General features: G+C 43.6%; 1 protein-coding gene across 1 annotated transcript; it reads left to right on the plus strand.

The window, feature by feature from the left end:
- The first annotated feature begins 542 nt into the window (after window positions 1–542).
- KNL1 (kinetochore scaffold 1) lies at window positions 543–22617 on the plus strand. Its single transcript, XM_034061454.1, has 26 exons — window positions 543–577; window positions 974–1013; window positions 1249–1308; window positions 2606–2667; window positions 3121–3176; window positions 3981–4017; window positions 4670–4707; window positions 5039–5091; window positions 5581–6831; window positions 6895–10614; window positions 11479–11620; window positions 12664–12731; window positions 12857–12955; window positions 14412–14527; window positions 15301–15391; window positions 16263–16379; window positions 17131–17218; window positions 17461–17535; window positions 17931–17970; window positions 18087–18188; window positions 18866–18966; window positions 19160–19228; window positions 19352–19461; window positions 20007–20125; window positions 21410–21532; window positions 21639–22617. Exons 1-26 carry the CDS (start codon window positions 543–545, stop codon window positions 21742–21744), a joined length of 6918 nt encoding a protein of 2305 aa, XP_033917345.1. The 3' UTR covers window positions 21745–22617.
- The last annotated feature ends 1221 nt before the right edge of the window (window positions 22618–23838 follow it).

A 23838-nucleotide genomic window follows, 5' to 3' on the forward strand; every position in this document is an offset into this window, starting at 1 on the left:
ATGTTCATTTGCTCACATATATTTTTGGTGGTGTTTGTCAGGTCCATGAGAGACTGAATTGCAAGGAATATTAACCTGGTATTGAAAGCCCTGAGGTAGCTGTGTTTTACAAGGAACAGAAAGCAATGGAAAGCCTGTATCCTGTCAGTGTGGGTTAATTTACTTGGTCCCCCATAAACCATACAATAAGCTGTGTGGTTTTCTGTGCTAGTGGGAGCGACTGGCATTCACATAGAATACTTTTGGGGTGAGGGAAGGATTGACTGAAGAATTGTGTTGTGTAAGGCTTGATCTCCAACAGTTACTGGAATCTTGGCTTTAAGCAGAAGGACACCTCACAATCAAACTTGAACTGTGAGCAGAGCCCTTTTACAGCGTGATATATAACAATAAAACATGGACTTGAGGCTTGTTCTGCTCTAGTGCATTTCTGTCACTGAGGAAAATGATAGTATCAAAGGTTCTTATCTGCTTGTGGGTTTTGCAGTTTTCTCACTGAGGTTTGTCCCTGTTTTTGGATTGCAGAACCACATCCTTCAGCAATGGAGAAGGTTTATGCAGACCCTAACTTGGAAATGTAAGTTGAAACCTTGGAAGAATTTTACTGTGGTGTAAATACTGTTGTTGAGAAGCAAACTTCTCTTAATCCCTGTGTGCATTTCAGTAGCTCTCAAATGAAATATGGTTTCCATTGTAAAGAACAGGGGATTTATTGGATCATGTGTAGGAAAGCATAGAGGGGACTTCATAGCAGCAGATTGGACACTGGCTGACCCTGGTGCTCATCTGTTGAGTTTTCCAAAGCTTGTGTTACTGCTGGGATGAATGATCTGTTCTAAACAAGCTTCTTTATTTAACAAGCTCACTTGGAAAAAGAATGGAGAGATCAATTTCTTAACCTTAAATACCATTCAAGAGATACATCTTGGTTCAGGATTATGCTCTAACACCCGTTTCCATTCTTCCCCTGCAGTGACAACACAGAGAGCATCCGAGGGAAGCGGCTCTCCTCTGTGAGTAACTTAAGGCATTTCTCAAAACCATGTGAGTGACTGAAGGAAAGAAAGGGAAGCTGCAAAGAGGAGCTGGTTTTCTCCTCACAGCTGAAGTAAAGCATCCCAAAAGCAAAGAGAGAGCCTATCAGATTGATGAGGTCGACTAGGGCACTGGTGGCTCTCAGCAACTCTCCAGCCAGGTCATCAGTCCTTGTAGTTGGAGCTGATCTGGAACTGTTACATTTTCTTTTAGATTTTAAAGGCTCCACGATATCCTCTGGATGATCTGGGAAACGGGAATGAATTAACACAGGTGAGTCTGTTCTCACTGATGCTCTTCACACCTTCGCTTTGCTTCTCAACTTGTGGCTGATTGAACCATGTCACTAGAATAATACAGGTGTACAGAATAATACAGGTGTACAGGATAATACAGGTGTACAAACCCTTGTAATAACTGCTTTGGAGGATAATGTTTGGAATATTAAATATGACAAGGAAACTATGGAGTCTTTCTTATACTTCTGTTTTATATCTGAATATTTCTTCACTCAAGAAAAGAGGAATAAAAAGAGATCAACGGGTGTAGCTTGCTCCTGCTGTAGCCTTACTTGGATCCACCAGTTACAAACTGGTATAGGCAGTAAAAGGGTTTTACATCTGAAAAATAATCAGCCTGTCAAATTACTTCAAATAAAAGCTAAGAAGTGAATGCTTTCTTCCAGAAGCATCGATTTCAAACCTGGGTTGAGTATAAAGAGTAGCTCACAGTCTTCATCTCAGCCTTAATGCCTGTTAACAGGGATGGGCAGTTCTGCTAAGGAGCAACAGGAGACTGTCATTGCCATCACTCAGAACTGCTTGTGGAGCTGGCATCATTTGAAAGGAAATAAAGTATCTTACAAGCTTTGTTCATGTGGATATAACAATGTCAGTACTTTGTGTCTTCTTAAGTGTGCCACTGTGTGAGACTGAGCTATTGAGTTAGAGAAGGTTATTGCAGACAACTGCACAGCAGTGGTATGATGGATTAGCTTTCTAGCACATGTAGTATTGCATCCTTACACCCCTTGCAACGATGTTACTATGGTCATTTAGTCAGTGACACCCTTTAAACAGTTCTATAGGAAAATGGTGACATTCTTTCAGGAATCCTTCCATTTCTCCCATAAAGACAAACCTTTATTGTGGGGTTGTTTGGGTTTGTTTTTCAGTTCTTGTAATGGAAAACTAAAGGAAAACCCCACAATTCTCTTGTTAAACAGCTGCTTCTGTTTTCCCATATATGGCAGATTATATGCCAGATAAAAATCCTATGACTGGTGTTCTGCTTCTTGCATTTGGAGCCAGGCAGTCTCACAAAGAGATCTCTAGATGTTAATTGTTATGCGGTGGTTGTCAGGAGGAGCTGGAGAACTATAAAGCAGTTTAAGAAGCTGTTTAAAGTAGTTAAAGGATGCTGGTATCATCTGTTGTATGTGTGGGACTTAGATGGTTGGGTTTTGGGGGTGGTTTTATTTTGGTGTGTTGTATGAAAAGCTATGCTTATTGTGGCTTACAGAGTCAGACCAGGCTTTTGGGCATCAAACTCTTGTGTTCTTTATTGTCAGGATATCAACACAGAGAAACGTAGGAGGAACTCTCGCCGTGTCAGCTTTGCCAACACCATAAAGTAAGTCTGAGCTGAAGGATGCAGATCTGCATGCTTTATTGAAGCATAAACTGCAGGCTGTATGCTGACATCCCCTAGAACTGCCTGCATTGAGTGTTCCCAAATGTATGCAAGCAGCAGACTGGTGGCTGTTGTTACACTGAGTTGATTTTGAGGCTTAAGAGAGGAGCCCTTATGATTTTCTCTTCCTAGCTTGAAAGAAACAGTTCAGTGAATTGAATATAACCAGGAATTTTTGTCTCCCAGTAAGTTTTTTAGTGATTTCCATCTTAATGATGCTAATGGCATCTTCTCACTGGAAAATGCAGTTCAGTTCAATACATTTCTGGTTTTTGATACTGCATTTCATGTGGAGAAACTCTAAGTTAGGGCTGGTTTGGTTTGGGTTGGTTTAATCTGCTTTCAAACAGATGGGTTTGTATGTTCAAAAACTGGTGCTGTTTTTGTTCCTAGCTGCAGAGTCTTCCAGACAGATCTTAAGAATAACACGGCAGAAGGACAAAATACAGGTAAATCTCCTTCTTCCCCTCCTGACAGGGTTCACAGGCTATTAGAAACAGGATTTTAACTTGAATTTAACAAGTCAGGCCTGTCAATCCCAGGGAAACAACAGTATGCTCAGCTGCTTGTCCTGGACGGGCTGAAAACCCAGTTCTGTGGACCTTGTGGCTCAGAAAAAGACTTATTTTTTGCAGACAAAATTCATTTCCATTAACACAAGACAGAGCAGAATGTTCTATTCATTCTGTCAAAAGACTGCCTAGCAAGAGTCTGAAAAGCTAATGCATCTTTCAAGTACTTGGCTTCTCTGGGGTTTTGCAATGGCAAGAAGGCACTTAAGAGTGAGAACTTTAGAACATTCTGCTCTGTGCAGTTTACTCTTGTCTCTGGGTGTTTTATACAATCATGTAAGTTAGAAAAGATCATAGAATCATAGAATAGTTAGGGTTGGAAAGGACCTTAAGATCATCCAGTTCCAACCCCCCTGCCATGGGCAGGGACACCTCACACTAAACCATGGCACCCAAGGCTTCATCCAACCTGGCCTTGAACACTGCCAGGGATGGAGCATTCACAACCTCCCTGGGCAACCCATTCCAGTGCCTCAGCACCCTCACAGCAAAGAAGATCTTTAAGATCATCAAGTGCCAGGTTGGACAGGGCTTAGAGCAACCGGCTCTAGTGGAAGGTGTGGGCAGGGGGTTGGAACTGGATGAGCTTTAAGGTCCGTTCTAACCCAAATCATTCCATGATGTAAGCCCAGCCATGATCACGCTTCTCATTGTAATGTTATTATTTTCTTGGTTTTTTAGAGTGTGCAGAAGAAACAGAGAATGATGCCTTGAATGAGTAAGTTAAAAAGAGTAATTCCTATGACTATAGAGCTCTGTCCTGCAAATACATTTCTTCCCATGATATTCAAAATATTCAAAAATATAAAACTCGATGGGATTTTAAAAATCAGGAGGTAAGTGAAGGAACAGATTTATCAGAGAATTTTATCTTCCTGTGATAAATCTGATTTTAGGTAGGTTGAGACACTTTCTATGGGTGAAGAATCCTGGGGGGGATTTCTTATGCTTAAAATATATAGCAAGGAAACAACTTAGGTACAGCTGTAGCTAACTCATGTTTTTAATGGTATCAACCCAAGATAGTAACATATGTGTGTGTGTGTACATGCATATATCTGTATACACATATATGTAAATCTATATAATATGTATAACCCCAGTACTCTAGCTAAGGTTTCTTGGTCTTGAAAGAGCAATCAATGGAGCAGTGGAGAGCAGACTGCATTATAAGTGAGACAGAAAACCACACAAGCTGGACACTGTATCTGGCGTTTTGTTTCACAGCAAAATGATTCCAGGCTTTAGGAGCTTGTCAGGATGTTACTGAAGGTTTCTGGTGCTAAATCCTGGGACCACAGAATGAGTGGGGTTGGAAGGGGCCTTAAAGAAAATCCTCTAACAAACTTTCTCTCACCCACCTTTTGTAGAAATGAAGAACCTGAGGCTGTTCCCTGTGAGATCACTGGTGAGTTTGGAGATAGATTTAATAACAAATTACTGTCTTTAGGTAAAACTCTTAACTCTGAATAATGTCATCATCTCTAACGGAGGTGATGCTTGATTGAGCAGGCTTTGTCCCGTGAAGGTGTTGCCAACGTTGTACTGTAGATGCCTGGGTGGCTCTTCACACACTGCAAGGAGCACTGCAAATGTAGCTTCTCAGGATATAATTGGGCTCAACTGAACTTACTTAGTGGTGCTTATAAAATGAGTGCCCAGCTCTTCAGCTCAGTGGATAAAATAAGAAGAAATGAGTAAGAAAACAACAAATGAAGTATTCCCTTTTCTTTCCACAGGGATGAGCACTTTGCTTCATGCCCCTATCCAGGCACTGGTGCAGCAGACTGAGGTATGTGAAGAGTTTTATTTGGTGTCCAAAATATATTCCCATAACTTGTGTAGTAAGGATGAAAAATGTAACTCAAGTACATGAGAAGCTGGGCAAGGTTTTTACCTGCAGTTAGAAGGGGGAAAGGTGGAAACCACAAGATCCATAAATCTGATCCCTGTAACTCTGTAATTGTTCCCTGCTTACTAAGATATGTCTAGAAATGAAGTCATTGCCCAAGAGTAAGACTAAGACATATTCTTTCCAAAAAAGCCATTTAAATATGGTATGCTCTAAGAATTAAGTTGTCCTTTCCTTGAATGTGTTCTTGCTTATCAAGGAGGACCCAAACCAATTGTTCTTTCCCCAAAAAGATGTAAAGCTCAAGCTTAACTTTAGTACCGCATCAATTGCCTGTTGTTTTAAAGAGAATAAACCATTGAATCACTGGGTTTAAGTGTCAGTAACTTGTTTCTTCCTCTTGTTTGGTTTTGGTTGGGTTTTTTTCAGTGTTACGATGCAGACAATGCCATTCAAAGACAAAACAGGCACAACACCACCTTCATCTTTACAGAGGAGAATGAAATGGATATGACAGCCAGTCACACTGCTGTCATCACACGTAACCTGAAGAACAACCAGGCTGACAACACTGAGAAAATAGATATCAAATCCTTTCTGGCAGGGTTAAACTCCAGCAGTGGGAAGGCAGAAGGGAGCAAAGAAGTCCAGTTTTTCTCTGATCCTACAAGCCATTTGTGTCCACTCCCAGAACAGAAAGAAGATGCAGCTACTGTAAAGAAAATAGACTTCAATGAGTTTTTGATGAGCCTGAAGTCCAACGAGAAGACTCCCAGCCCTGTGGAGGGCCCTGAGAAAGAGAACGTGTTCTTTCTCCCTTCTCAAGCCCCAGAAGCTGTGGCACCATCATCAGTGGAATTTGCACATTCCCATAAGCCACTGGACACCTGCAACGTGACCAAAGTCTTTAGAGAGGAAGATGATGATGGGATGGAAGTGACCAAATGCCAGGGATCTCTTGTCAAAGCCACGTTTTCTTCTCAAGCTCCACCACAGCAAGTACAGTGTGAGGATGTCACCAAGGCCTTCGTAGATGATGGGATGGATATGACAACCAGTCACACTGCAAAGGTATCTTTTCCTTCCTCCAGTGTTGGGAATCAAAGTCTAAACTTCCAGAAGGATTTCCCATGCACAGAGTTGGACAATTCCACATTAAAGAGACCATCTCATCAGCACTTCATTGTTCAGCAGGACACTCAGCTTTGTACAGGCAGAAAACCACTTCAAGACAGGCTTGATCCCACCGTGCTGCGAGCTGCTAAACAAGAGGCCAGAGCAGGGGGCACCATCCCAGGAACTGTGTCTTCTGAGACTGTCTTCCGAGGTGATAAAACTGTTGATGTGTCTAAATGTGAGGACATGGAAATAACTGGGAATTACACAGATATCTTCTGTAGTGACAGTACCAAAGGAATGAACAGGTCACATCTTGGAGCTTTTGAAAAGCCAGTGAATTCAAACACTGTGCTGGCAGAACACAGCCGTGTGGCACATGATGGTAGGGACACTGCAAAGAGCCTGACAGCTTTAGGTCATGGAGCTCCTGTGTTGTATAAAACCAGAGCACTTGAAGTGTCCTCAGGCTCGGATGAACTGATCAAGAAGGTGTCCCAGGATCATGGGAATGCTTCAGTGAATGCTGGCTTTGATTCCTGTACCAATCCAGCATCCTGTGGGGTTCCCAAGAGCAGACTCCAGCACAGGGTAGGGAACTCACAGCTTGTTCCCCTGCCAGGTGAGAAGACAGTGATATTCTCAGGAGAAGACATGGACCTGACCAAGACCTGTGTTGTCAAGGATGGAGGAAACGCTGTGCTCACCTGTGTCCCCTGCAAACCTCATTTTCCTGGTAACAGATCTACATGTCCCAGTTCAAATGATGAGGAAGAAATGGAGATAACCAGGTGCCATGCTGTTGTCATTGATGGTCACAGCAAGAAGATAACTGCAGAAGCAAACCAAATGCATGGTAAAATGATTCCAGGAAAGAACCAGAACACAAACATCAGTGAAGGTGCAAATTACTCAGATGTGGACAAGGAAAATCGTGAGGTGATGAGTAGCAATGGGAATGTTGAAAGAAGTCAGCCATTGGATACTATGGATCTTGAGATGGTTGAGAAACAGCTTGGAAAACCAGACTTTCAAGCAAGTGGTGCAAGTTCCTGTGCAAAGACTGTGTGTCCATTGCAGCAGCAAAAGAGAGAAGTCCCTGAGAACAGCATCACCCAATCCTGTGCATTTGTGTCTTTGCAAAGTCAAAAAGTATTGGCACAGCCTTTGGGAAAAAGCCTTCGAAATGCTTCAGTTTCCAGCACAAGTGACAGAACAGGCACATTTTCAGGTGAACAAAACAGCAACATGACCAAAACTCATCCTCCTGCTCCTGTGAATGCAGTACAAGAACATGGGAACAGTCATAACCACAGTAAAGTGTTATCCCAGCCCCTGCAGAACCAGACCTCCCAGTGCTCCACCAGTTCTGGTGCAGGGGTCATGAGTCAGACTGCAGCAGCAGAACGTGTGGCTTTGAAAATGAGCACCAGTAATCAAACTGTTGCTCCTTTGGCTCCACATGGTTCATTCATTCCCAGTAATGAGCCTGCTCCCTCTGGAATGAAAGGGAATGAACAGCATGGAACAGCATTAGGACTAAACGCTAGTGACCAAAGCTCAGGCAAGCAGGGGAGAGATTCTAGGAGAAGCTTTGCAGTTGGTAAAAGAGTTTCTTCTGAGGAGGCTTTTAAAAGCCCCCATGGAACTGGTGGCCTGTGCTTGAGAGGTGCTGAGGAGCAGGTTGAGGCCATTGCCTCTGAGCCACACATGGGACATGCCCAAGTGCCTTCGTTCTTTGAGAAGTCAGTTGTGTTTCCCTCTGGTGAGAACATGGACTTGACAGGAAACATCACTGCTGCTTTATCAGCAAGAAAACCAGGACCTGGATTCAGTGTTCAGGATGAGAACAAACCAATATCCTTAAGCAAAGGAGTCACAATGACAGTGAATCCTCAGGAGCAGCCTGTGTGTGATACACACTCCTTGGTAGGTGGCAAGACAACATTAACCATGGGTGGTTTAAAACATCTGTCTCTTCCAGATGAGACCATATTCCCAGAAGATGCTGACATGGACATCACCAGGAGCCACACAGTGTCAGCAGACAACAAAATAACTGTGCAGCTGGAAAGTTCCAATGGTGGCACATCCTTAATGGCTGGAGAGAAAACCTGTGTTTTTACCTACAATAATGACATGGAAATAAGCAGACTGGCTACTGCTGCAATTGATAAACCTATGGAAAAGGCTGGGTCTCTAGCAATGTTTAACCCAGCTAAAAAGACTGGAAGGAAGAGCCTGAAAGGAACAGCAGAGGAAAAGACTGTTTTGTTCTCACTGAATGATGACAATAATGACATGGAGATCACAGAGAGCCATACAGCTGCCATAGGCCATGAAATGGTCTTGCAGAATGAGGCAGGGCTTCAATCCCTCCCTTCAGCTCATCCCATTAAAACTGCTGTGTTCACAAGCAGTCAGGTTGACATGGACACTATCAGGTCTTGCTCTGCTGATAAAACTGTTGCATGTGATGATAAACCCAAGTGGGATAAGGTGGTTGGAGACCAAGTGCTTTCAGATGGTGAAGCTACCGTGTTTGCTCTGGATGATATGGACGTCACTAGAACCCATCATGTAGCTTTGGAAGAGGATCCCCTGCCAGGTAGGCAGCTCCATGGGGCTGGTCCTGTGACTCCCACAGCAATGTTCACAAGTAGCCAGGCTGAGATGGAAATAACTGAGTCTCACCCTGTTGATCTAAATGTTGGAAGAGGCTTTTGTGAAGCCCAAGAGCTCAGACAGGAGGTTGGGGTAGGCTCCAAAACTGTCATCTTCTCTTTGGCTGAGGACATGGAGTTTACCAAAGCTCAGACAGCAGTGATGCATGGTGAGATGGTGCTGTGCAGAGAGTCCATCCCAGCCAGGGCTGCAGCTCCTGCTGATAAAACCATCGTGTTCACCCGCAACCAAGATGAGATGGAAATTACTGCATCCCACACTGTTGCTGTTAATAACAATATCAGTGGATTGGAGCAGGAGGCATCACAGAAGAGCGCTCAGCAAGCAGACTTGCACTGTGGCTTGTCTTCTTGCAGAGGTGAAACAGATTCCTCACATCCAGGAGAGCTGAATGGTGAGTGTCATCCAAAACCTAAGGATGAGCCCAGCATTTCCTCTTCTGCCCCATCAGCCTCAGTGTTCCCTAACAACAAAGGAGCTATCCCAGTCCCCAGTGGCACAGCACCAAATCCCCTGTGTTCTGTCTCACCTCCAGAAGAGACCATGGATGTGGGGGCACCACAGGATGTGGACCTTCCCATGGATAATTCAGTCCCTGTGAGCAGGGAGCAGGATCTCATTCCACCAGAAACCCTGAGCTCAAAGGGAGGATCTTCCAGACTTCCAAGTAAGAGTCCCATGGACTGTGGGGTAGGAAGTGGTGATCTGGCATCCCATGGTTCACTTCCCAATCCAGCAGTGAGGGGTTCTCCAGATGCAAAGGGAAACCAAGGACTAGAAGAGGACTCATGCAGAGGTAAAGACTTAGCTACAGGCTTGGGCTTGGCTGGAGCAGATCTTGTTACTGTCTCTAACAAGGAGTCAAAGGAAAACCAGGGGCTGTCAGCTGAAGGGGAGACACCACCGAAAGACTTTGACATCAACTCTGACCAAACAAAGCCACTTGTGGTCAATGATGGTCCAAGAGATCGAGCAGTCCCCACTCATCCCTCTGACTTCTCAGGTATCTTAAATATTTGTTCCAAACTGAGGAATATCAGAAGGAAATCTGCAGTTTTCCCTGTTTCTGTCCAGTTGCCCAATTCCTCAGCTCAGCCAGAGGATGCTTTGAGGGCAGGGAAAAATACTCTGAATGAACCAAGTAATACCAAAGAGCAGGAGGACACATGCCTTGAATCTGCTGCTGCTCCCACAGGTGCACCTTTAGGTAAGGCCTTAAAGGATCCATACCAGGGAATAAATGTCCCTCTGGGTATCTTCCAGCCTAAGTTACCCAACAGAAGGAAGCCCTCTGTTTCTAGTAGCCAAGGCACAAAGTCCTCAGACAAAAGAGAAGCACTGGTTGCAGAAGTAACCACTGGTGAAACCCCATGTCACAAGAAGCCTGTATGGCAGAACTTCAGCCCCTCTCAGTTTATAGCAGAAGAATTTCTTCCTGTCTGCCTGGAAGAAATGGATTCCAATGGATCTGTAAGTTCTGAGCTCGTGGAAAATAACTGCAATGAAATAAGCAAAGCCCCAGTCTCCCATGAGGAAAAGAACCAAGAGACAAAACCTTGCAACACAAAAAGAGCCTTGAAACAAGATCAGGAGCATCCTCAAAGTCCAAAGAAGACCAAGAGGGATGAAGACTTACTTGATGAGACCTCTCAGCACCTGCAGGTGAGTTGAGTCACTCATTGTAAGGGTACAGTGGGCACTAACAGGGCTTTTGTTACACCCCAAAGTTGAAACATCTGTTGGTAGGTTTCCTTTTTCTCTTAACCCCCCATTTGCTGTCATTTTGCAATGTCATCCCTGTATTATTTATAAGGGAGATACCAGTTTTAAACCATTCTCCATAGTGTCCTTTTGATCCTTTCTTGACTAAATACTCCTCATCCTCTGACCTGAACTATTTACTAGTTGTCACTTCACTATAGTGATAGAGTGATATAGTGATATATAGTCACTTAGATATAGTGATAGAGTGATATAGTGATATATAGTCACTTAGATATAGTGATAGAGTGATATTGTGATACAGTGATATATAAAGTCACTTAGATATAGTGATAGAGTGATATTGTGATACAGTGATATATAAAGTCACTTAGATATAGTGATAGAGTAACTGAAGCAACTATTTAGCATCCAAAGATGGATGTTGAGTTTAAATCAGCTTTTTTAGACAGCACAAATAGGGCTTAAATCCAGAAAATAGTGCAAATAAGGAACATTGATCTGAAACATTCATCTGACCTTATAAATAAGTTTGTCATCAGCAGCAGAAACTTTCTAGTTCCGAAAGCTGGAGGAGTGTTCTTGGCCTAAGAAATGAAGGAAGGATTTGGCAGCTTTACGTCCTAAATGTCATTGTAGAGATAACTTGTCTGGCCACACACTGCTTTGCCATGCTGATTAGATATCACATGTAGCTATGCTAAAAATGCAATACTTATGAATGTCAGGAACCATCTACAATAAACTCCTGCTCAGCTCCTATTTTATCTAACTCTTTATTTCTTTTCAACTTGCTGACATTAGGTGACTCTTGGTGCTATGTCTCAAAGCCAAGAAGTTCCTGAAGGTGAAGATCCTCCAAATCTCTCAGCTAAAAGCCCTAATTGTACCCATGCCAGCACCAGCAGCTCTCTGGATTCCGTTAAGGCTGACATGGAACTAAAAAGTAAGATTCCCTTTGTGGTACCAGTCCCAAACCTTGTGTTCTTCATGCTTCATCAAGAGCCCCACCACTAGTACATGTTTTAATCCCAGGTTGGATGGGGCTTCCAGCAAGCTGCTCTAGTGGAAGGTGGTTGGAACAGGATGAGCTTTAAGGTCCCTTCTAACCCAGACCAGTCTGGGATTCTGTAATTCCATTTGGGAATGCCCATGGCACAGCTGCTAGCCAGGTACCATGCCTTTATGTTCTGGCTGATGGTTCAAGCTGTTCAAGGAGAACCAAGATGGGAAGAAATAGGAGCAGAGTTTGTGTCCAGCTTTGATTTCAAAGGCCAGTTGGGCTGATGAGACTGCTCAGTTTCCTTAGCAAAGCCTAAGCTCAAACTGCTGGCCCAAAGATGATTTTAACTGGGTCCATGCATGAGTCTGCAGCCCTTGGTGCTGTGCTCTTGGAAAAAGACTCCTCAGAGTGCATTGCAGGGGCAGGCTCTAAGCAGATTCACCCCCCACCTGATACCCAACAGTGAGGCAGACATCTGGTGGTCATTTGATAAGGGATATTTCACCTCTGCTTTCAAAACCAATCTAATTTTGGCCTCATGCAGCCTTATCCAGCAGAAGTTGGGTTCTTTCCTCTGAATGAGATATGAGCCCTGTGAAATCAAGTGCAATGGTTTCCCCTTGAAAGCTGCTGGCAGCTCAGATGCTCTTTGCTCTCTGGCTTCACAGGATTCCCTCTGTGAACAGGTTGGAGTCTCCTTCTCAGCCTTGGTACTCTTTAGTATGTTACATTTGGCTTTCCTCTCATAGAAGGTGTTCTGTTCTTTCACTGCCACTGTGACACAGATTTTATGGTACATTAGATTCTTCATCCAGACCTCCTTATGTGTCCCAAGTAGTTGTTTCCTCAGCACTGGAAACACACACACAAAGGTCAAAACTCTACACTAATATTGCTTTTTCTCCCTAATGAGCCTATAGATTCATGTTTCTATAGGAACATTATTAACCCCAGCAATGTTCTCTCTCTCTTTGTTTCTTGGTTAGTCCAGCAAAGCAGTCACATGGAGTCACAGCTTCTCAATGACAGCATCTGTGAGGATAACTTACGGGAGGTATGGAAATGGCTGAACGATGCCAACGTCTTGTCCTACCAGGAAAAAGCTCATGTGTATATGTGCAAATAAGTGTTCTTGCTTGGAAAATGTGCTCACCTGTAGGTTTTCCCTAATCTCTACAGAAATTTCAGAGTGGTGTTATCACAGTTGGGGAGTTCTTCACACTGCTTCAAGTCCACGTTCCAATTCAGAAGCCCCGGCGGAGCCAAATTCCAGCCAGTGTGAGTATGCATTGATATCCATCACATCATTGACCTTAAAGGCACCTTAGTTCATATAAGCTTTCTTAAGGTGAGTGTTTCAGATAGGGGTATTTGTACACATTTTGCAGCAAATCAGTTCCCAATGGGATGCTGGGGCTGGTCTCTGGCTGCATTTCACAACTGTAATGTAAAATGGGTAATAGGGTGTGAATGAGCTCCTTAGTTTTCTTTATATAAAGGAAAAAGTTTCCCATTTCAGAAACGGAGTTTGTTAGAAAGATTACAATGTTTAGCATTCATATACATAGGGATTTAGTTCAAATCCTTCCATTTCCTGCTGCTTCCTACAGTTTCTAGCAGCACAGTGAAGGATGCACTGGGGCATTTTGACACTGGTTTGGGAGTTTCTTCAATACCAGAACTTTATTCTAGGGTGCTGAGAGCTTTTCAACAATCTGTTCAAAGTTAAGCTTAAGTTCTATTGAGATTTGATCTTCCTTCTGCCAAAGGGGTGGTGTGACATCCATTTTAATAGGAGTTGTTAATATGTCTTTATGGTAAGAAGTATAAGAGTGAGGTAATTACCTTATATGAAGAAGTGTGGTCAGGATCATATTCTTCACATGGACAGTGGTATATCTGTGAAAATTCATACTTGTGGAATTCATTCTAGGACTTGGACTAGTAGAACACTGGCTCCTGTAAAACCAAGTCTTACTGCTGTAAGATGTCACATTGTCAGGGTAAATACATCAGTAGAATATTCACATTAGAAATGGAGGTGTCTTCTGGGAACTAAGGACTGCGGCTGTGGGCCTTGTTTTGTCAGTCTGCAGAAAGCCAGAGCACATAACTGATTACATGGGGGGGAGTACACACAGCAGTGGGGTGTTCTGCCTTGCTGCATGCAAGGGAATTCATCAGGGACTGTAGTGACAGGGCAACGGGTGATGGGTTCAAACTGAAACAGGGGAAGCTCAGGTTAGATTATGGCAGAAGCTGTTCCCTGGGAGGGTGCTGAGGTGCTGGCACAGGGTGCCCAGAGAAGCTGTGGCTGCCCCATCCCTGGCAGTGCTCAAGGCCAGGTTGGACACAGGGGCTTGGAGCAGCTGCTCCAGTGGAAGGGGTTGGGGTTGGAACTGGATGAGCTTTAAGGTCCTTCCAACCCAAACCACTCTGTGATTCTATGCCAACTGACTAAAATGCCTGTGTGTCAGGTTAGGAAGTGCTGTACAGTAAAAAGTGTCTGGTTTAAAGTTCTTCAAACCTGTCACAACAAAAGAATAAATAATGATTTAAAAGAATCACAACCAAATTCATGTCATTTGTATTGACTAAATTGCCTTTTTTTCCCTGTTGCACAAAAGATTCCAGGCCTTTTACTGCTTTCTTCACATGAATTGGAAGTTACTCTTTCTGACACATACACATCTTTTCTTCCTGTTTCTTCACACTTCTCCTCTGTTCCCCTCAGGTTGCAGTCAGTGCAGCTCCTACCCCACAAGACCTCATGTACAGCCAGTATGTGCATCGCCCCAAGCTGCGTATTTATGAAGAAGATTGCCAGGCCCTTTCTCAGCTGATAGAGGAGTAAGTGGGGTTTAAGCATAAAGTATATTAGTCCTTTGATTCTTCAGCTCTGCTTGCACTCATAGTGGCTTGAAGAAAGTTAATGCATTATACACAGGAGAAATAAAGAATGCTACTTGACCTGCTTTGTGCTGGTAGCTTATTGCAGGTTTAGGGGGCATAAGGTTAATCCTGGGGAGCAGGAGTTGTGGTTGTGGAGATACTGAAGGCTGTGTTTTAACTCGAGGGATTGATCTTTCAGTAGTAGAGTGTTCCAGTTACATGTCAGAAGAGTTAAACATGTAAAATTGTATCCAAACTGATCAAACATAAGCAGAATCATAACAGGTCACAATCTGTTGTTCCTGTATCCCAGTGTTCATTAGATTGAGATACTGTTATCACTATTTCCTTATGTGAAGGACACTTCTGGTTCATTCTGCCTGTTACAATTTATGTACAAAATCAAGTTTTATGATAGAATTTAAAACCAGTACTAAGATTTTTGATTGTTCAGAGCCTCTTTGGCACCACTTCCTCGTTCTTTAGCTCCCCACCTCCTGTTCAGACCTGTCCTCAACCAAAAGACTATAGGAAATGAACTCTACTTACATGCCAGAGCTTATCCAGCATGACCCCCATTTAATCCAGGCTTTTGAGGGTCTCTCCAAGCTGTAAAACCCGTTTTAATTAGAACAGGGGAATTGACTGTACAAATACCAATGTGCTACTTTATGTGCTCGGTGTAGTTGCGTCAAGGCTTTATTTCAGCTATGGTTTTCCCCATATTTCAGGTTAAAACCATGTGCAAATATCCGGGATCAGCTCCTGGTGAACGTGAATAAGTCTTTGTGGGAAGTGATGAGAACCTGCTCTGATGAAGAGGTAATGCTGCATGAGGAGATAATGTTGTTTCTTCCATACTGAAGACATAAGGTCAGTTTTTATGTACTCAAACTAAGAACCAGAACAGAACAACAGTGGACAGGTAGGTGATACATGGCAAAGTATTTTCTGAATAGAAAACTGCTATGAGGACTTCTAGTAGGTCAGAAGAATGCAAGGATATGTGCCCTTTAAAATATATTAAAGGGAATATGCTGGTATAAAACAATGAAACTTGGTAATTTAAGTAGATAATTCGGGTTAGTTGAAGGCAGAAGATTGGAAGAGTTTAGATAAGCTTAAGTGCCATTTTGGAAGGAAAGAATGAACTGCTCTCATTGTAGAGACCCTGGAGCAGAAAGTCACCTGGTGTTGCAGGATGTATAAGGAACAGAAAATATGTGTCATTACACAAAAGCAAAACCACCTTCAGGTTTTGGAGTGCAACGATTGTGTCTCATGCCAAAACAAAAGGTGAGGCCAGAGGGTGTGGAGAGGAGAATGGTAATGACTGTGGGCACAAGCACCAAAAGAAACCTCTCAAACAGCTGAGTGAGAGATATCCAGTGTATGTAATGAAGGTGCTCTGGGTATAAGCATCTCTTTAGTTGTTTGGCTCCCTCTTTGAGTAAAGATCTTGTTGGATCCTTGCAAAAAACATCAATTACTTTAGGAGGCAACTGTACTTGAACTTACAGGGAGTGTCCAGGCTTCAATCTGATTTAATCTGCAAGTGCCATGTCATACTGCTTTCTGGAGAACCAGGATATTGGGAGGAGCACAGAAGGGAAAGAGTCTAAAGACTTGATGGAATAATCTTTTGTGGCACATTCCCATTCACTTTGTCCTCTGTATTTCCCATTCATTGCAGCTGAAGAGCTTTGGAGCAGAAATGAACAAAATGAAATCCTACTTCACCAAGGAGAGCAAAATCTTGGGTCACAACCAGAAGGTGACTTTGTACAGCAGATTGCTGCAGAGTGCTCAGGTAAGGTGTGTTCACCCTTAAAGAAAGCAACATCTACCATATTTTATCTGTCTGTGGCAAGTGTAGGAGCCAAACTAGTGCATGTAACTGCACTGTTGTGAGTTTCCTTATTAAACACACTTCCTTTTTATCTATGTGTAAATATGAAGCACAAAGGGAGAGTGACTTTCTTGCACTTAGACTATAGGAACCTTCTGCCCAAGAGTTTTGGCAATTAAAGTAACAGTGAAAAGTGTGAGTGTTTGAGGAAATGGCACCAGAAATTAGCTCTGTATGTCAGTATTAGTCAGTATTAGTAACTAACGTGTCAGTATTAGTAACTAACATGTCAGTATTAGTAACTAACGTGTCAGTATTAGTAACTAACATGTCAGTATTAGTAACTAACATGTCAGTATTAGTAACTAACATGTCAGTATTAGTAACTAACATGTCAGTATTAGTAACTAACAAGGCAAAGCAGAAGTAATGCATTGTGGTGTTGAAAATTTGCATGTGTTAAAAGCTCTAGGAATGTATTTACTTCTATGTCTTATCCCTCAATAAGCAAGTCATGAGAGATGCAGTGTTAAGTATCCAGTGGTACCATGGCTACTGCCTTAGTGTTTGTTGGGCTGCCTCTTCCTTCTAACAACAGGATATATTAGCTTCTTTAATCAGTTTCTTAGCAAGCAAAGATCCACATGGTGGTCTCAGAAGACAATTCAGCTTTTTAAATGTGATGGATTTGAGCACAATTATCCCATCTTAGGAACAACGTGGGAAGCTCCAGTCCAGAGTAGAGCAAGTGGATGGATTGCTGAAGGAGGCAGAGAGCTGTCTTGTTGCTCTGGGAGGAGGTATGTGTTTCCAGCCCCTGCCCCATGTGCTGGAGTCTGGTTTTCTGCAGAGCTGCTCTTTCAGTGGTCACCCCTGTTCACACAAGCTGCTGCCAGTCCTTGGCACTGCTGCATGGGGATGCTCTGAGTATTTTCACTTCTTTTCTTCCAGCTGCATTTTCTTCCAATGCCTTAACTAGAAACCAACCAATAAAATGGACTCTAAATATTGATCTGGCAGTTCTGATACTTGTTTCCCACAGATTCTGACTGGGATGAAGGGGAAGCAGGCTGTGATGGCAGTGATGAAACAGCAGAATGGAAAAACCTACAGGAAGGTAATGGTACCAGCAGATGGCACTTTCTGGTTTGGCTTATAACTCTGGAGGAGGTGATACTCAATCCCCACATGATATATTAACTCTGATATGGATGCAAACACTACTGCTTCCTTTTCTGCACTGGATATAGCTCATTACATAGATGCTAAAGTATGGAAAGGACTGTTTTCCCTGATTCCAGTTTAGAACTTGGTTTAGTGTGACTTGAATAGTGTGTGCTGGCCATGACATTCAGCACTTCAACTGATGATTGATTACTAACCTTTGTTGACCACACATCTGTATCCAGGAGTAGCAGCTATCAAGTTGAGACCTTTCATGTTGTTAAGGACAGTGACTGCACAGCAGGTGTTTGTGGCTCTTCTCTCAGAGTTTTTTCCCCTTTCTCTTAGAACTGGAAAACCTCAAGGCCCAAGAAGAACAGCTTCAAAGGTAAGATGTCAAAGAGGAGCCAGAGACCCCAAACAACATGTGCACATTCAGGTTTTAGAGGGTTGATGGTTTTCAACTGATGTGCTACTTCTCATGTGGCTGGTTTGTCTGTGCAGAGAACTGTCAGAACTGGAGACTGAGAATGAGCAAATGGTGGCTGAGATGACCCAGTTAAAGAAGAAAGAAGAAAGCTGTAAGGAAATCCTGGAGAGATATGAGTAAGGAAAAGACCTTTGGGGTTTACTTTTATCAGGTAGTTCTGGGCCTCACATTCATATATAAATGGGTTTGGGTTTGCTTTTCCTTGTTGTTTGATTTGGGAATCTCTGGATGCCCATGCCCACACACTTCCAGGTGTGCTGCACTGGCTTTCTAGTCATAACTCTGCAGTCATACTCCACGTTTAGTCTTTCTATATCTAACTCTCTTCATCTTTCATAAGGAGCATTTATGTACAATGGACAATGTTATGTTGTATTCCTCACGTTCTGTTGGAAAGTGAAGGTTTTGTTGGTATATTGTTGGTATATACAGATGCCAGAGGGGAGCCTGAGCTGAGCTCTGAGGCAGAAGCTGTTCCCTGTGAGGGTGCTGAGGCGCTGGCACAGGGTGCCCAGAGAAGCTGTGGCTGCCCCATCCCTGGCAGTGCTCAAGGCCAGGTTGGACACAGGGGCTTGGAGCAGCTGCTCCAGTGGAAAGTGTCCCTGCCTGTGGCAGGGATTGGAACTGGATGACCTTTAAGGTCCTTTCCAACCCAAACCAGGCTGGGATTCTATGATATTAGGTGGTCAAAGCTGCAAGTGGGTTTAATACTCCGATCTTTGTCCTTCAGATAATTGTGCTGGCAGGTTGATTGACACTGAGGGTGATGGTGTTTTCTTCCCCCTCTTTTTAGCTTCACCGAGTGGCAGATAACGGAGTGGAGTGAACAACATGCAATCTTTAGTTTTCTTTATGATGCTATTGAACTCATAGTGGTGTTTGGAACCCCCACAGGTAAGTCCCAACATTGCCAGGCTACATTGCAGGACTGTGTGAGCTAAGGGCAGTGGTTTTGAATATGCTTATCAGTGCTTTCTATGAGAATTCAGAAAGCATGGAATGAATGGCTGTTTCTGAAGAGGAAGGGCTGTAACTCCACCAGAACTAAGCATGGAAATGACTGCTGTTTGGGTTTTATCCTTCTCAGATGGTGATGTTTTTAGTGAAGATCCTTCCAGAAAGATAGTTAGCCTGAACTTCGAATCCTTCTTGGATGGTAAGATTCTCTTGAGTAGCTCGAATGTAGCTGCCTTGATGATCTCTGAATCTGTGGTGTATCTGCTCCTGCATTGCTGCATGGCTTTTAAAGACCTCTGCCAATGTGGTTTTCTTTACACAGAGGAAGAAGCACCACGTCCCTCATGTTTAGTCCAAAGACTCATCTTCCAGTTCATCCAAAGTCGGGGCTGCTGGCAGGAGAAATGTCCCACACTGTCCCACTTGCCCCAGGTAATGTTCCTGCAAAGGAATTTTCCAGTAAGCCTGGAAAAACCTTAACTCCTTCCTGTCACAGAGAGTAGGGCTGATACTGAGAACCAGAACCTCTTCATGAATGCTTAATCCATGCAAATCAAAGTCTGGTTCATGACATACGAGGGGAAGTACCTGTGAAGGCAAGAACCCTAGAAGCTGTGGTTTCTTCCTTGTTTGCTGCAGTAATGCCTGCCTGTCTTGGTGACCTCTTAAAATCCTTTTCTCCTGCTAGTAGAAAGGAAAGAATTGAGCTGAATGCCATTCTGCTCCCTAAGAATGAATCGTTGGGATTGCCAAGCCAAATCCTGCATGTCTGTGTATCCCTGTTGGCAAAGCTGAAGGGAGAAACTTAAGGCAAAGAATGTGTATTTGTTGTGCTTGTGCCATTTCACCTTCCCATCCCAACTGAGAGAGCAGTTAAACTACTACTGGGGTATGCTTTCTAGGATAAACCACGTTTAAGTGTCACACAGCCCACCAGACTGAGTGCAGTGTGATTGCTTTCCTGGTTGCCCACTTAGGCTCTCCATGACATCTCTTTGGTGGTGAATCGTTGCAAGATCTTGGGAGAGGAGCTGGAATATCTGGAGAGATGGGGTGGAAAGTTCAATCTGCTGAAGACAGAGATCAGTGACACAAAGTGAGTAACTTCAGATGCATCTCACCTTCAGAGAGTGGTTCTGGGTAATCAGAAACAAACCACTGAACTATTTTCCATGGGTTTTCTTGAAGTTGAGATTTTATGCAACTGGTTTTACAACCAGTCTAATATACTTTAATACAATTACACCATAATATCCAAGTACATGGAAATGAAGATGTTCTTGGATTCAGCCACTTCCTTACCATTGTGTAACCTCTCCTTCCTTGCCATTTCCCTGTTTGACTTGGCTCTGTCATGTACATCTCTAGGCCAGAGTGTAGGAATGCAAAGGAACCAGAGGCACGAGTTTACCTGTGCCTTAGTGCTTTGCTTCTTTTAGTCTTCTGTTTGCTTCATCCAAGCAGAATCAATCACTGGAGGATGGCTGTGCCTAAACTCAAGTTTATTTTCTTTAGTCTTCATTTTCTTGTACTGTTTCCCAGTTTTGTGGCATGTCCTGCTGGAACAAGGTAAATACTACTTCACCTTGTTCTACTACTGGTGTATTTCCTTAAGTAAGAAGTGCCTTGTTAGCTGTGCTCAGCATACCTTGATGCTGCCCCCATTGGTTATTCTAGTTTGGGGGTATCCTTTGCAAAAGCAGTGTTCTAAATGCCACAAACCCCATTAAAGCTCTCAGTTAAGACAGAAAACAGGTACCAGGGCAGCCTGTGCCCAGGGAGTTTCAAACTGTGGGAGATCTACCTTGGAAGGACATTTGTTCTGTTTGTGGTTTATCCCAAAGTATCTGCTTCCTGAGCATTGTGTCCTTGGCCATGGTCTTACTTATGTTCACAATAAACTTCAACTCTGGCCTTTCTGCATGTTGTCACAAGCAAGAGGACTGTGCTAGGCAGAAATCTGGGCTGGTTTAAATGGGTTGGACTCATGAAACCATCTTACAATGATGGAATTGGAGGTAAAAGAGTCCTACTGCAAACTGCAGGAAACTTTAGCTACCTGGGAATGGTTTCTGGTAACTAGAAAGCATATTTGTTAGTATTACTCTATGTTCTCCCATCATTTTTGACAGGCTCTGTGAATGATGTATTAGCCTTTTCTGTGAGCTTAGTTGTGTGTTAACGAGTGCTGATACTATTAGAGTGGAAAGCTTCTTTTAACCTTATTTACGAAGTTCCTGTTGGTCTGTTCTGGATCTCTTTAGAAGTTTCTGAGCTTGTTGCATCAGTTACAACATCTGGTTTTGCTTCTGGAACCTAATTCAAAGGCAGCAGCAGCACACTTGGATATTTCATCCTCATCTTTGTGTGTGTTTTGCAGGGTGAAGCTTTTGTTCTCTGCTTCGAAAGCTTTTGCCAAGTTTGGGTTGACTCTGTCTCTATCTGCCACCTACCCCTCTGCTCCACTGCCTTTTACTGTCCAACACCACATTGGGAATATTGGGTGAGTTGCACAGAAGGAACCCACATGACTTCAGTGTCAAAGCTGGGGAAGGGGGTTAAATGCTCCATGTCCTCTCAAAAACACGTGGTATTCTTATCTTTCCCAGGGAGGAGGAGATTTCTGCTGTTGTCTCCAAGGTACCAGTTGGTTATCACTATCTGCGGAGGATAGTCAGCTCCATTCACCAGAGCTTGCTCCAGGACCCCAGATGATTCCTGCATCCACTGGCAGGACTGAGGAAGTCAGACTGGATATGCTTTGATTCCAGTGTTGGCAGTTCAAGCTGTCTCTCCCTGGAACAAGAGTGCTGTTAGCTTTACCTGCTCAGCTCTTACCTACTCCTGTTGGCATCCAGGGTGCTTGGTGTAGGGCACAAGTTTTATCAAAGCTGAGGACTCTAAAGAGGAGAAAGGAATTTCTTATGTTTTGGATAAACCCAATCTGCCTTTTACCTTCTTCCAGTTACCAGTGCTCTTGGTCTCCTTATATAGTCCATCCTAGTATGGATGTTCGCCTGACATAGGATGTTAATTTTGTTCTGGGTTGATTTACAAAGCAGGTGTTTAAACCAATTATGAGTATTTTCTACATGAACATGGCTGGAATTCCCATTCTCATTCTTCACTCTGGTGTGGCCATTCAGCAGAGCCCATCATGTTTGACTTCTATTCATTGCTTGGATTCCCCTCCCAAAAGACAGCAACTACAGTCCTGCTTCTGATTAACATGTAATAACTGACCAGGTGGCCAAAGGCAGAAATACTCCTGGCATGAAGACTAAAGACCCTTAGGCTTGACCATGGACTTGGTGGTGCAACAGACTGGAAGCCACTGGTGTCCATCCACATCTTGGCTGCTTGTTCTTCTGACACTCTTTGTCCAGCACAGTCTGTGGATTCCAGTACGTTGTCTGAGTTTGGAATGTGTTCGTTTTAGTGAGGACATGAAGCTGTTTGAGTTCAGGTAGATCTAACACCATGTGCAGCCTCCAATGCTGCTGTATATATTGTGTATATTGTGCTAATGGAGCTGAGCCCAAGGCAGTGTATTGAGCAGAAGTGCCTCCAGTTCTCATCTGCCCCGTCTGGAGGTGGGAGCAAACCTTGGTGTCTGTAAAATACATTCTCACATGTTCATGTTTATCTGCTTTTTCCTTCTTTTACAGCTTTTCCTTCCATTTGGAAGGTGGAAGTTCATTAAACGTTTGAATTCTTGCTCATCCTTGTGATTAGTGGCTGCTCTGTTTAAACCTGTGACTGAAACTTTGCCTAGTGCAATGTGTTGGCTATTTGGGAGGACTTGATATAACTTGGCTTTAGTTGATTTAGGTTTTGGGGGTTTGGGTTTGTTTCCATTGCCTTTCCTAGTGTTGGCTTATCTATAGTGGGGCTTCTGCAGAAGGACCCACAGGGATGTGGGTGCTTAAGCTGCCAATAACTTGGGAATTGTACCTGGACTTCTCCATTTGCTAAGGTTGTTGTAACCAGGAGAGGCTGATGCAGCAGCACAGCATGACCACGGTTCATTTGGGCTGTTCTGTCTTGTCTGGTTGTTTCCTTTCAGCATCTCCACAGGCCAAAGGAACTGATAACGGTGAAGACCGAGGTGAGGTTTTGGTGGGATGTATTGACTCAATGGAGCAGGTGAAGAAGCCAAGCAAGGTGTTTGCAGGGGAAGAAGGGGATCAGGCAGAGAGGGAGCAGCCCCAGGCTTAGATTTAAGTTGTATTTGGCAGTCTTATTTAAACATCTACTGGGGGGTTAGGACTTAAAGATCACATCTGTCACCAATAGGGCCTGATTGTTAACAATGTCTACATCACTGTAGTACATCACATTTACAATGTGTGTACAGGTAATGTGTGTACAATGTGTGTACATCACATTTACAATGTGTGTACCTGTAATGTGTGTACAATGTGTGTACATCACATTTACAATGTGTGTACAGGTAATGTGTGTACAATGTGTGTACATCACATTTACAATGTGTGTACATGTAATGTGTGTACAATGTGTGTACATCCCATTTACAAAACCTCTATCACTTGGCAATGGTGACAATGGTTGTATGTGTTATGGTGACAATGGTTGTAAGGAGCATCACACCCTGGGAACAACCCTCCTCCTCCTCTCCCTTTACCACCTGTTACCCCCATTCCATCCTCCCTACCCCACAGACCCTGACCCCACCGACCCCTGTCCGCTCCCAACGGCTGCGGCCCCTTTAAGGCGCCGCCGGGAGGGGCGGGGCTTTGCCTGTGCCTCTGTCACGTGACGCCGTGGCGGGCTCCTCCGAACCGGAGG

This window comes from Melopsittacus undulatus, chromosome 4 (assembly GCF_012275295.1).
Source record: "Melopsittacus undulatus isolate bMelUnd1 chromosome 4, bMelUnd1.mat.Z, whole genome shotgun sequence".
NCBI lineage: Eukaryota > Metazoa > Chordata > Aves > Psittaciformes > Psittaculidae > Melopsittacus > Melopsittacus undulatus.